Source organism: Crocodylus porosus, unplaced genomic scaffold (genome assembly GCF_001723895.1).
Source record: "Crocodylus porosus isolate Cpor-Errol unplaced genomic scaffold, CroPor_comp1, whole genome shotgun sequence".
Lineage (NCBI taxonomy): Eukaryota > Metazoa > Chordata > Crocodylia > Crocodylidae > Crocodylus > Crocodylus porosus.
The window spans coordinates 210,574,477-210,587,576 of NW_017728886.1; the positions used below are offsets into that span (position 1 = coordinate 210,574,477).

The 13,100-nt window shown below is 38.3% G+C and overlaps 1 protein-coding gene across 2 annotated transcripts in view; it reads right to left on the bottom strand.

Annotated features, from left to right (window-relative positions):
• Positions 1 to 13,100, bottom strand: part of PPP1R42 (protein phosphatase 1 regulatory subunit 42) — a 56,779-nt gene that overhangs the window by 36,806 nt on the left and 6,873 nt on the right. For both annotated transcript variants that reach the window (XM_019548874.1, XM_019548866.1), the window contains exons 5-7: positions 10,135 to 10,251; positions 2,995 to 3,112; positions 1,503 to 1,631 (exon numbers count right to left, since the gene is read on the bottom strand). In XM_019548874.1, coding sequence (XP_019404419.1) covers positions 1,503 to 1,631; positions 2,995 to 3,112; positions 10,135 to 10,251 — 364 coding nt within the window. The remainder of the gene's footprint in view (positions 1 to 1,502; positions 1,632 to 2,994; positions 3,113 to 10,134; positions 10,252 to 13,100) is intronic.

Here is a 13,100-nt window from a genome sequence, read left to right on the forward strand (position 1 = left end):
TGGATGTGTGCCAGCATAATTTTCTCAAACAGCTTGCCTAGGATCGAGGTAAGACTAACCGGCCTATAGTTTCCCGGGTCCTCCTTCCTCCCTTTTTTGAAGATGGGAACCATGCTGGCCCTCTTCCAGTCCTCCGGTACCTCACCAGAGCACCACGAGTGCTCGTAAAGCCGTGATTCGGACTCAAACATTCAGCCACTGGATGAGGCCAAATCTCTGCTGAATCAAATCAGCCACCAAAGCTTTGCACAGCCCCTAATTTCCATACGCAGATTCAAGTTACATTAGAGTTCTTGTAAAGAGGCAAGCTAGAACTAAATCTAAAGATCTAAAAGCCTCCTCCAATACTGAACTTGAGGACTTGAACGTTCTCTCTTGAACCAATCTTCTATTTGAAGTTTTCTAATCTTTTATACAGCTAAGGATTTTATTAGTTCTATAACATTGTAAGTGATAGAGGTGCAACGATACATCAGTCCATATCATATTGGCACCAATAAAAGGAAAATTGGCATTATCAGCAATCGGGTTTTTTGGGATGAGCTGGCCAGTAATGTTGCTGATAAATGCTGTGTGCATGTGCATAGCCACAGCATGCATATGGCCAGCCTGGTAGCTTGGAGAGGAGCCTCCGTCTGGTAACTCTGGTGGCTGGGGGGGGGAGAAGCAGGGAGAGAGGTGTGGGGGGTGTAGGTCAAGGACCCCGCTGTGAGGGAGGGAGTGGGGCTGGAGCAGGGGCAGGTGCTGCCCAGCTGGGGTAAGGCATGGTGCAGGAAAGAGCCGTGAGTGGCTCATCTGGGGAGCGCAGGGAGGGACGGGGTGGCTCCTGCCACTGCACGCACCCCTGGGGGAAGACATGGGAGGAGCATGTGCCCCCAGGATCTGTGCATGGGGTGAGGGCGGGCTGCCACTGTGGGCTGGGGGTGGTGCCAGGCTCTTCCCAGCAGGGAGGGTGGGTCAGGACTGCACTCAGGGCATATGGGGGCCAGCCCCCTCTCCCAGCACCATCACTATCCGGCCCAAGTGCAGCCCCACCACAACCCTCCACCAGGAAGAGCCCAGTGTCATCCCTGCCACCAGCTTACCCTTGCCCTGTGCACAGATCTGGGGGCACATGCCCCCCATCCCCCACGCCTCCCCCAGGGGTGCATACAATGGCAGGAGTTGCCCCCCCACTCCTCCGGGGTCCCCAAGATGAACTACAGCTCAGTCCTGTGCCCTGCCCTACCCCAGCAGGGCAATCCCAGCCCCAGCCCCACTCCCACCTGCCCTCACCACGAGGGCCTTGATCTGCCCCCACTCCACACTCCTTCCCTCCCTCTACTCCTTCCCCCTCAATAGACTTACCAGCTGGACCCTGCTCTCCAAGCTGCCAGGCTGCATACCAACAATCAGATTAGTATTGGTCAATATGGCTCACTGGCCACTTGTATCAGTCCAAAAAATCTTTATCGGTACACTCCTAGTAAGCGATCATGAAATAAACTGATTAGCCTGCTTACAGAAATGTGGATAAGCTGTATGCTCACATGTCATTCTCTCCTTGCTTTTTTTCCTGGCAGCTTTGGATGCTTTCCAGTTCATTAGAAATTGTCTTTCCATGTCTTTTATTTCTTTCCCATCAAGAGATTCTGACAAAGAAAAGGGAATATTCCTTTTTGTAACAAAATAAGCCAACTAAAAGGTTAAACCATTATAATTATACACACACACACTTCTTACATATACTAATTATACATTGACTTTCAACAGTAATTGTTTTCATTTTGGTTGAGTTTGTTAGGAAAAAAGGTCAAGTGATATATTATATCTTGAAATTTTTTTAAATGAGTTGCATGCACAAGGCACTTTTCATATGCATGGGAAAAGACTATCAATTATTTGCAGTTTGCAAGAAGAATGTTTGATATCCAATTAAGACGTGATACTGATTGTAGGAAGTTTTAAAAAGAGAACACATGTTTATACAGAATACACGCACACACACACACTCTTGTATGGGTACAAAATGTTTAAAATAGGGTCTAAAATCTGTCTACTTTACCCATCCAGTAGTCCCATTAACCTTATTGTGCAAAGAAAGAGAGCAGAATTTTGCTTTTTATCATTAACTTTACTCTGTCATGCAATAGGCCAACATTTGTTCTAGCATGCCTGGGTTCCATCCATGTTTCCTAGTCAAACCAAATTAAATACCTCATTTGGCTACAGCTGAGTTTAAGCCATTCATAAGAACTGTTTTGAAACTCAGTTATTTTTCTGGTGTACATAGGTTCTTTGTTTCTCTGTTAATTTCCATCTAAAATTCAGTACTCTGAGCTAGAGAACAACTAGTACTTCTAATTCTGGGGAAAGGGACCATCTCTCTCTGTCTACAGAAGCATTTTTTTTGTTTCATTTGCAGAACACATTCTTTTGTGGACAGGAGATTAATCAAGCCGATTTCTCCAATGCAAAGATCACCTTCAGTAATTACAAACATGAACTGTGTTCATGTAAAGTTAGGGCTGGCAGTGCATACCAGTAACCTGCAGGCAAAACAAGGAACTTTTATTTGTCCCCAAAACAAGCATTACTTAAAAGAAATACCAAATATTCAAGTATTAAAATCCATGTTTCAGGTTCCCAAACAGCCCTGACCCTACCCTACAGTAATTCTAGAGGGGAAAAAGTGAAAGACAAATCCATTTGAAAATCATTTTCACCCAACTGGGACACAAACACAAAAAATGTTAATGATTATTGTGGGGTTATCTCACAGTTTCACCAGCTTTTATGTTACAAAATGTACAGGTTTCACAGTAATTGAAAACAATCAATCCATTATAAGCAATAGGGTTTTTATAAATGATTATTCTGTTTGAATCTTTAAAAGCTAATCATTTGGCATTAATGTTGATACTATTACTTCTGCTGAGAGAAGTTCCACTGTAATTCAAGGATAGCTAATGTGCCATTTTAAAGTCAGAACTGCTCTACAATCTTTATTTTTACCTAGAGTTTGCGACTGCACTATAATCCTGTCCCTGTATTTTGGTTTGTGGCAAACAGGATTCCCCTTAAGATCCAGTAGACATAGCTTGGTCCATTTATTCAATACAAATTCCAAATCCTGCAATTAAAGAAAACAACAACAATTATTTCTTTGTCTGGAGACTAGAGGTAACAGAATTCAATAACAGTAGTACATGTTGTTCAGTTAGGGCCAAGCCTGCAAAGAATCCTTTATAGGACTTCTTGTATAGTACTTGTAAAATGAAATGTAAGTGTTACAGAACTGGGACTTACAGCACTGTTTGAAAGCATCACAACATTTTTACAAAAAATAAATTTAAGATAATGAGAAAAAAGGTTCTCCTTTCAGCATTTAACAATGCCACTTGTAGACAATTACCACTGTCATCATACTTCCAATGGTCTGACACTGGCAAAAAAAAAAAGAAAAAAGAAAAAAGAAAAACCAGAAAAATGTCTTTAGTAAGTAATAAATGCATTTGTCCTACACTGAACTGACATAGGTGAAAAGGAACCATAAAAAATCCTTGAAAATATAACTTAACTTTTGTAGGCTTTAAAAATTTATGGGAGAGTGGAAATTTTAAACAAAAATTGATTAAAAATAGACTTATTTTGGCAAACCATACTGAACAATATAATTATTTATTTTAGAAGACAGACTAACTCCCTCGCATATCTGTGGGTGGCCAGTTATATTCTTGGCCAAAATACTGAAACTTTTTTAAATACACTTTTCTCTAACCTGGTTCTTTTTCTAGTTAACCAGGGACATTATGACCTGCATCAAACTTTTTTTGTCATTCATTCTAATTTATTGTATTTGAGAAAAGACTTAAATTCTATCTACAGGTGTTTAGCAGGTTGTTCTCTTCTATTTAAAGAGCCTACTTTTTCATATACAAATTTTGAAAACTTTTCAGTGTTAAGTTATATAAGTATCCATATATTATGTGGTTGTGTGGAGGCTTTGGTGAGGGATCTTAAAGAATGTGTGTGAATGCAAAGGAAGGAGTCAGTAGTACCAGAACTTGGGTTCCACAGTTATCTTTTCTTTTCTTTTTTAAACAAACAAGGCTCCAAGGTCCCATGTGCTAGATCGCCCCAGCACACTGTCAAGCTGGTATATGGGGTTACTCCGCAACTGGATCCAGGTGTGCAGGGTCAGGCCAGTGCATGATTGGATCTGGCACACGAAGCTGGGCCTGAACACTGGATCTCAACTACAGACCAATCCTGCACTGGATCTAGCCTGTGGGCTAATCCTATGTACAGGATCGGGCCCTTGGAGTAAAATATTTGCTCATGCAATCTCACAGTGCCTCCTTCATAGTCATGGAAAAATGAGTAACTATCACCCTATGATTTGGGTGACACTGGAGGGGAGAGGATTGCCTCTAGAGATCACTCCATTCTCCCTTCAATCTGGGATAATCTCTGAATGTTCCCATAGGTACAAGACTCATGGGAAGAAAATGAGGGAATACAAAAATGGTAGCATAACCCCTTTCGCTCTTAACAAGAACCCGTAAGTATTCTGCAGAAAGGTTAGTATTGACATGTACTTTTTCAGTCTGGACCTCTGAGGACAGTTCTTGCTTATTAGCTGGTGGGAAGCTCAAAACTCAGTTCCTGGAACAGCTGTGTGAACAAGAGGGCAGCAGGAAGCCTTAGAGAGGGGAAATGCTATTTGGACACAAAAGACTCTTCTTATGGAATTTCCCAGTCCTATAGGGCAGGTGTCAAACTCCCATGGCCTTCTGGGCTGAATCCTGACTGCAGGGCTCCTCATGAGCTGGATCCAGACTGTGAGGAGCCTCATGGACTGTATCTGGACCACCTCCAGTGGTGGGGCAAGCAGCAGTGGCGTTAAACACCACGGGTTTCTGAACTGCAGGGAATAACCCAGGCATCACTTGCTCCTCCACTGAAAACACATACCAACAGGGCTTCATGCACCAGAATTCTGCAGTACAACCTGCCCCCAAATTACCAGCCCTTCCAGGAGTCCCCAGGCTGGATGATACAGTTCCAGGGGGAGTATCCAATCCACAGGCTGTGACACCCCTGCTATAAGGGAACAGTCCAGCAAGGCAAACATTAGTGTGTTCTACAACAGTGGTGGCCAACCTATTTGGCAGGCATGCCACAAATCAGCCTTGCATCCTCCTCAAGTACTACTCTGATCCTCTTCCTCTGCCTGATACACTGCTGTGCTCCCTGTCCCCTCCCTGAGCTGTTGCATGCAACACACAGAAGCTGTCTATGCCAGTTATGGCATGTGCACTACAGGTTAGTCACCTCTATTCTAGAACATTAACTTACAAAGACTCAAACAGTTTTTTTCTGAATAATACTGTGATAATATTCTTAATTGATTCAGTGCATCTACACACAGATTTACACACATGTTATCTAACTTCAGGGGAAAATAATAATTTGGGTTGAACTTATAAGAAAAATATAATATTGACTTAGAGTTCTTATTATTATCAGGTATTATCTTAAAATATTTGACATAGTTTTCAGATTTCATTTGAAATAATTCATTCAATTAATGTAGGACTTTGTAACACAAAACTGTATAACACTTAAAACCATAAAATGTTTACAACGTAACCTTGATAAATGTACACAAAGAGTCCTGTAGTTTTTTGTTAGTTGTTCCTCACTTGATAAATGACCCAGAACATGCTCACTCTAGTATATGTTTATCCAAGAGCACACTAATCCTGTGCTGAAATATGATTACTCTTTCGATACGCTCTAGTTGTTCATTGCCTTCCTGTCTCTAATAAAGTGCTTTCACTTCCCAGCCTTTCAATAAGCTGTACTAAAGGGACCAGACACTTTTCTGGGCAGTCTCTGTTTGATAAATGATCATGTCATGCTATCACTTTGAGGTCTGCTACGAAATACTGAAGAGCAAATTATATTCCATATATAGGGGAGGTGAGTGCCTCAGTAGGCAGCTGTAGTACTGGCAATAACCTTCTTCACAATTAATGATGGCCATTTAAGAACCAGTATTTGACCGGTGAGCTCCAATTTTTATTGGAAATGTCTAGCTCAACTGCCCTAACTACATCTACAGACAGCAATTTGTCACCACTCTGACTACCTGTCATAATCTATTTGAGAAAATCTATAATTTTTCTCTTGTTCCTGACTGAACTGTAAAGTGAATGAATTCATCTTTTTTGATATCCTCTGTCATAATCAATACTGGGCAGAGGTTGAATAAATTAAAGACTTTGAAAATACAGATGATTTTATAGGCTTGTTCAGTAATATTTTCTATACCAAATATATCACATTTGTATACACATTCTTCCCAAAATAAAGGTTTAACAGAAACAAGTTTCTATAAATCTCTGATCCATAGAAATATTTACAAATTTATTTTGTAAAAGTCTAATGGAAAGTGTTTTTAAAGCACATAAAGCTTTCCCCTTCCCTATATGCACCCAAATATAAAAATATCCCAATAGTATTTTTTAACTGTACTAGAGACCAGCGTGAAAAAGGCAAGGCTACTTTTTCATTGCTCAGGCTGAGAGAAATTAAAGAGTTAAACAGGCTGCAAAAACAGAACAAGAATCAATATTTTTTTGAAGTATTTCAATTTTTAAGGATATCACTTTTTATTGATAATTCAAATAAGACATGGCTGTTAACACTATCAAGAATACCTAATGGAAAAAGGCATGTTAAAAGTACACTAAGTCAATCTATTTTATTTTAAAAAATGAAATTCAAATCATTGTACCACATCCCCACTTCTGTTTTTGTGACTCCATAATTACATTTTTCCATTTAAAAATATTTTTCCTCTCTTGTTGTGTGAGAACATTTATTAAAAAAGGAAAACTGACCAATTAGCAAACCACCTACAGGAAAGAGCAAGACTGGTAAAATACAACACAAACAACTAGACATAAAGTAGCTTTTTTCTGATCTCCTTCAGTTATAGGAATATTAGGTATAACTTGCTATAACAGTAGATTAGACAATTTTCAGGTAGAAATTTGACTTTTAAATCAAAAGTGTCCTTTAAATTGTATTTAGTTGGTTTCAGGAAACTGGATATAAAACAAGTATATGAGAATTATGTTACAACCATAAAATTGGTTGGCAAGAACTGCAGAAAATATTCTACATCTTCACTGTTAAATTGCTTTTAGGGCAGTTCAGATCTTATCCACACATCTAAAATGGGATCATCTCCCTTGATGTCTGTTAATTATATTGACAATTCCCTTAATTATATGAGTTAATTGGCCCAATTCACAATTGTCCTGAGATAATGCTGATCAAGAATGGAAGCTGAAGAGGTGGGGAAAGGCAGGTTTACTGTGACAGCATAACAATCTTGACTGAAAATGTTTATGCTAAAAGAGAAAGAAAATAGCTATAGATATACTTGATAAGCCTCATACAAACATGAGAGAGGCATATAAGGTGACTTATATCCCCAGGCTGTGTTTTTTCTGTCACTATTCAGTCTCATCTAGAAACCTCGATGGCTATCTAGATATTCCACCTCCCCTCTGCCTGCTATTTCTCCCAACTGCAGTCTTTGAAGCTTTCCAAATTTATGTTAAGGCTGGTACTATTATCATTTATTTGAATAATTTAAATAAAAATAATAATAACCAGTACATATTTACTACTGAAACCTTAAAGTCAAACCACTGAACTGCTGGAAGTCACCAAATAATCAAGAAGAATCAGATACTGAAGTATTAACCCAGCTTTACAAAATAGCTTGTGCTGTGAAAGTATTTTCTTCATTTCTGTTTATTCAACTTAGTTTAGTTCAATAACTAGGTAATTCAAAGTTGAGAAACTGACTGGAGTTGAAAAAAGCATCTAAGCAAAAACAGAAATGCAACATTCACCATAACAGTAAAATAGAAAATTTGAAAATTAATCCAAGTAAAACTACATTAAGCTATTTAAAGCAACACCCAAAATTAACTTATGGCGCACAGTTTGAATCCAGCCTGCAGAGCTCCCCATGGGTCCAGAAATGTGGTGGCTGGGGAGTGTTGGCAGTGTTAATTGCTGCAGCTCTGGTGGCAATTAATGCTACCATCACTCCCCCGCCACCAAATTTCTAAACCCAAGGGGAATTTCAGTAGTGTAACTGGGATGAAGGGGGAGGGGGGAGAAAGAAGCAACCAGGAAAGCAACTACCATCTTTGTGGACAGTAGCAAACTAATCACTGCAGTTACAGCACCACTTCTTCCTTGCGTGCTGAGGCTGCCTCAGGCAGAGAGCTGACCCCTGTGCTTCTGGGGAGTTCCAAGGGCCTCACAGGCCAGCATGCAAGGTCAGTCCATGGGTACAATCCAGCCATGGGCTGACTCTACACACCGGACTCAGCCTGTAGACCATCCCTGTGTGCTAAATGTGGCAAGTGGCTGACCCTATGCACCAGCCTGGCCCAGCCCTTTCATCTGGCCTGTAAAGCTGAATAGTTTGGGTACCACGGTTTAAATAAATGTTCACAGACAGGGTATGGCCCACTGGTTAGACTCCCTCAACCCCCACAATTTAATGTAAAAGCTACAGACATCAACATAGTTAAGAGTTACCAACACACACACACGAAACACCCACACTAAAAGGAAATAATATACAACTAAAAACACTTTAATCAAGGTTTCCTGTTTACTGGCTTAAATTATTATTGTTAAAATCAGAAATCTATATTAATCCACCCTGACATTGATTACAGCTTTTAAAAAATGAATTTTAAGACAAAATTAGGCTTTGTTCTAAATACAAATGGCCTAAGCCAGTGTTTTCCAAGCCTTTGATACACAGGCACCTTTTTCTGAATTAAAATTCGTAGCACACACCCAAAAAAGTATATAGATTCATTCAAAAAATTAAACACATTATACTCCCTGTGCTGAGATGTACTGTTAAAAAAATAACTCCATAACTTTCTTAATTTCAAGGAACCCCAGTTGAAAATCACTGAGATAGACCCAAGTTCAGATAAGGTACAGGCCAGGGGCCTGAGACTAAAACACTTGAGAATCATTGACCTCTAGCTGTAATTCATTCCATCCAGAAACAGCACACACCAACTGCAGATGCTTCCTCAGCCTGACAAAATGTTTTTAAACCCAAAAGCTTTCTAATAATTTTTTTCCAACTATTTGAATTGGTCTAATAAAAGATATCAAATTTATTGAAAGAACCTTGTCTGCCTACTAAACTATACATACAATGTGTACCTGTATTCATTTATTTATAGTGTTCTTCTCTGATACCTCCTGCCTATATTATTTTAGAAATTATAAAACTTGAGCATACTATCCAGCTTCCATCTCATTGCTGATTACTCTTAACACGAGACAAGATACTGCTTAAATTTTTATTGTTCTTTTTAATATTAGTTGGGTAAAAAATGTCACATCATTTAGAAATAATGAAGTAAATCCCACTTTCTCCTTCTGAGAAGATAAATTCTACCATAAAAATATGGAGCTGGTAACTTACATAATTTATTTGATTTAAATGATACTCATTACTGAAAGGAAGAAGTATAAACACATTCAAAGCACCATAAACATATTCAAAGCACCACTTTGTCTTATTACTGAAACACCTTAATGATTGTTACTAGATAATAAGGACTCTTATGCATGCAGCCATGAAGGAAGTTCTTCTCTAAAAGCACTTATCCTTAATGAAAGAAATTCACCAGCTATGTTCATATCTGATGCTTCTTAAAATGACACTGTAAAAGTAATCAGAAAGAAAATAAGTGGTATAATACTAAAATCAGAAGAATGGGTGAGGCACCAGTAGCCTGATATGATATTCAGTGATACCAAATGCTGAATAGGAATAGGGAGTTATGACTTTAACACACTGATGGCACACAGCCTTTCATCTTGGGTCCAATTCAAAATCCACCAAACCAAATAGAGAAATTCCCATGTTTCAATCACCTTATGATCAGGCTCCTTAATTAGGAACACGATTAATTATTAGAATAAATTAAGTTTCACTTGATTATTTAAATCCATTCACAATAATGTTAAATCAAAATAACCATATTCAATTCACACTAAACAACAAAAGTCTTTAATTAATACCTGTATAAGTTGAAGTTGGTTGTCAACTGCTATAAGATGGGAAATATTTTGCAGAACTGCTAGCTCTTGCAATTCATCTATATTGTTATTACTGATATTCAACACTGATAAGGATTTCTAGAAGAGAAAGAAAGGGGGAAGTAACAATTATTTCTTCATACTGAAAAATGCAATAGTAAGTTCTTTCCCAAAATTTTACCATCAGGTTTACAAAGTGAATCTCACAAAGTTTAATTATAACATGTAAATGCAAATCTCCAGGACTGTTTTATACTCTACATAATATTTTATGCTGAATCTGCATCTGATCTTTTTTTATCAAAGAACTTACAGGGTGTCTTTACACATGTTCTGTCTGGGGTGTGTTCTGGGAGGGCGACCGTTTTAATTAGAGTGGCTTTCTTTAATTAGAGTGGCTAATTAAATCATCAGCAGCGACTCCTGTATTCAGCATCCTGTACTTCAAAGCTCAGGTCCAGTGTCCTGTACTTCAAAGCTTGTTATCATTTTGAAATGTGGGGACAGTGAATACACATGATGCCAAGGTGCTGGAGTGTGCTAATTAGGATGCTCCAGCAGACTTGATTAATTGAGTCTGCTCCAATGTTTTCAAATTAGAATGCAGCAGAGCAGGCATCAGGCATGTGTAGAGGTGCCCACAGATTCCTCAAAAGAGTGCAACTTTTGGTCAGGAAGTCAACAGTGTTATATCACTATTCTTTACATTATTATTGATACCCATATGATTTTTTCACTTGAACAGCTCAGTGTTTTACAAAGTTGTGTAAGTTTCATTACTTTTCTAAAGAATTGCGTTACACAAAGGAAAAAGACATATAAATCCATTGTTTGATTCACTAGGTCACCAAAATGTGGGTTCCAAAGCAAACACCAAGGCAAAACGGCTATGCATATAAGAAAAAAGAGGTATGTATATAAAAGATTTGCAATAATAATCTGAAAGGAAGACAGTATAATCCAGTGGTTAAAGTAAAACACTCAGGAGTCAGACATGGATTTTAGTTCTGGCTTTGCTATGAATTTGGGGTGTGACCTTGGGTAAATCAGTTAACTTCTTTGTCTGTTCTCCACCTGGAAACCAGTATGCCACTTCCCCTAGTCCTTGCTTTGCAACACACTTTTTGGTGATCTTTTTTTGTTAATCAAACACTAGATATGTATGACTTTTGCCTTTATGTAACGTGATTCTTTGGAAAATTATGGATGGGGTAGTTTGTGAAGGAAAACTCTTACAGAATACCTACAAAGATCCTTGCATTCTAATTCAAAACTAAGTACTTCAGATATTTATCTCAGTTAGGAAACTATTTTCTGTAGGTAAACATAAAAGGAACAAAGGAGTGTTTTATATGAACACAGAAAAAAACAGCACCTTGAACCAACACATTCAAAATCTAGGCCAGATACAGAATTATAAGTTGAACGCTATTTGCTTCAGCAGTATGGATTTGGAAGCCCAAACCCTTTCTAGATTCGGGGCAGTGAGATCAACATTTCAGGAAGAATTTTACCACCACTGTCTTGTAACACAGATGTGAAAAAAACAAACTTCCCAAACAAGTGGTCCATAGATCATTGTTGGTACTCCTTGGAGAGATGGAGAGGTGGCTAGTCATATATTTTTGGCCCTTGTGCTCATTTTCTAACCATGAGAAACAAGAACAGATGAGAGAGGGAAATGAGATGAAAAGCACAAATAGAAAGTACGATTGGCTTGTACAAGAAGGACAAAACATTTATCATTCTAAAAATGGCTAAAAATTAATACATTTTTTCTACATTTAAAAAAACTGAACTTCCACAAGGATGCTAGCTATTCTAAGCCTTATAGATAGGGCAGGATATAAATAAAATAAATAATGATCCAAATGAGAGGTGGGTCCATCATTAAATTTTACTGCAAGAAAGAACATATGTAACACATAGAACCAGTCAACATCTAGTGGGTCTGATCCAGAAAAATTCAAAATGCTTCAGAATGAGTTACCACATTGGAAGAAGAAATATTTGTATACTGTCTCTTCACTTCCAAAAAATGCTTTTGTAGAATGGCTCCTTTTAAATAAGGGAAGGCAATAAATAAGATTCATATGGCACAAGGAATACGCCTTGGATGGCTTTCCTCTCACACTACTAAATGCTTATGCAGCTAATCAGACCACATATACATTAACTAGAACAGAAGCATCCACTTATTTTTTCTAATTATATGTATATTTATTACCTATCCTATCCCACTTACTCACTGCCTAGGAAGCAGACAAACTGAACCTTTCAGATTCAGGGATGAACTGAACACCTGAGGCAATGTTTGTCAGGGCACATGAGTGAACAGAGATTCTAACACATATACATATGACTATATAAAACAATCGTCTATTTTTTACTTAAAATTAATGTTAGCCACAAATTACCAAGACAGGCCAGTATCAGTATGCAGTATCCTAAAAATAGTTACTTTCAGATAGCAAGGCCTGGGGAAAGCTGTTACAGAAAGATCTAATGCTCCTGATGCGTACCTAGAAAACAGTCTATTGTGACATTTTACTGTGCACTGCCAGGAGAAATGGGCAAAGTAAACTAATAATCTGAATCTTCACTAATGCTAAAAATATTCTGGTGAACAAATTACTGAAGTATCTATACAGAAAATCAAATTACAAATGATTTATCATCAACTCTTCAGTAGTAAAAAGTTTTGAAACAATAGTTGCTGATTTTTTTAAAATTTAGATCTTTTATTTATTTCATTGTTATCTTCCCTCAAATATTGTACAAAGGTTAAAAAAAAGCACAGTGAGTTGATTTTTCTTTCATTTTCACTATAAATGTCATGCCTCGAGTAGGCGCTGCAAGTATAACTCCGCCCCCCAAGGTCAGAGTCCCCCAGCTCCTCTGCCACAACTTATAGTTTCATAGTAGCTAGAGTCGGAAGGGACCTAGGT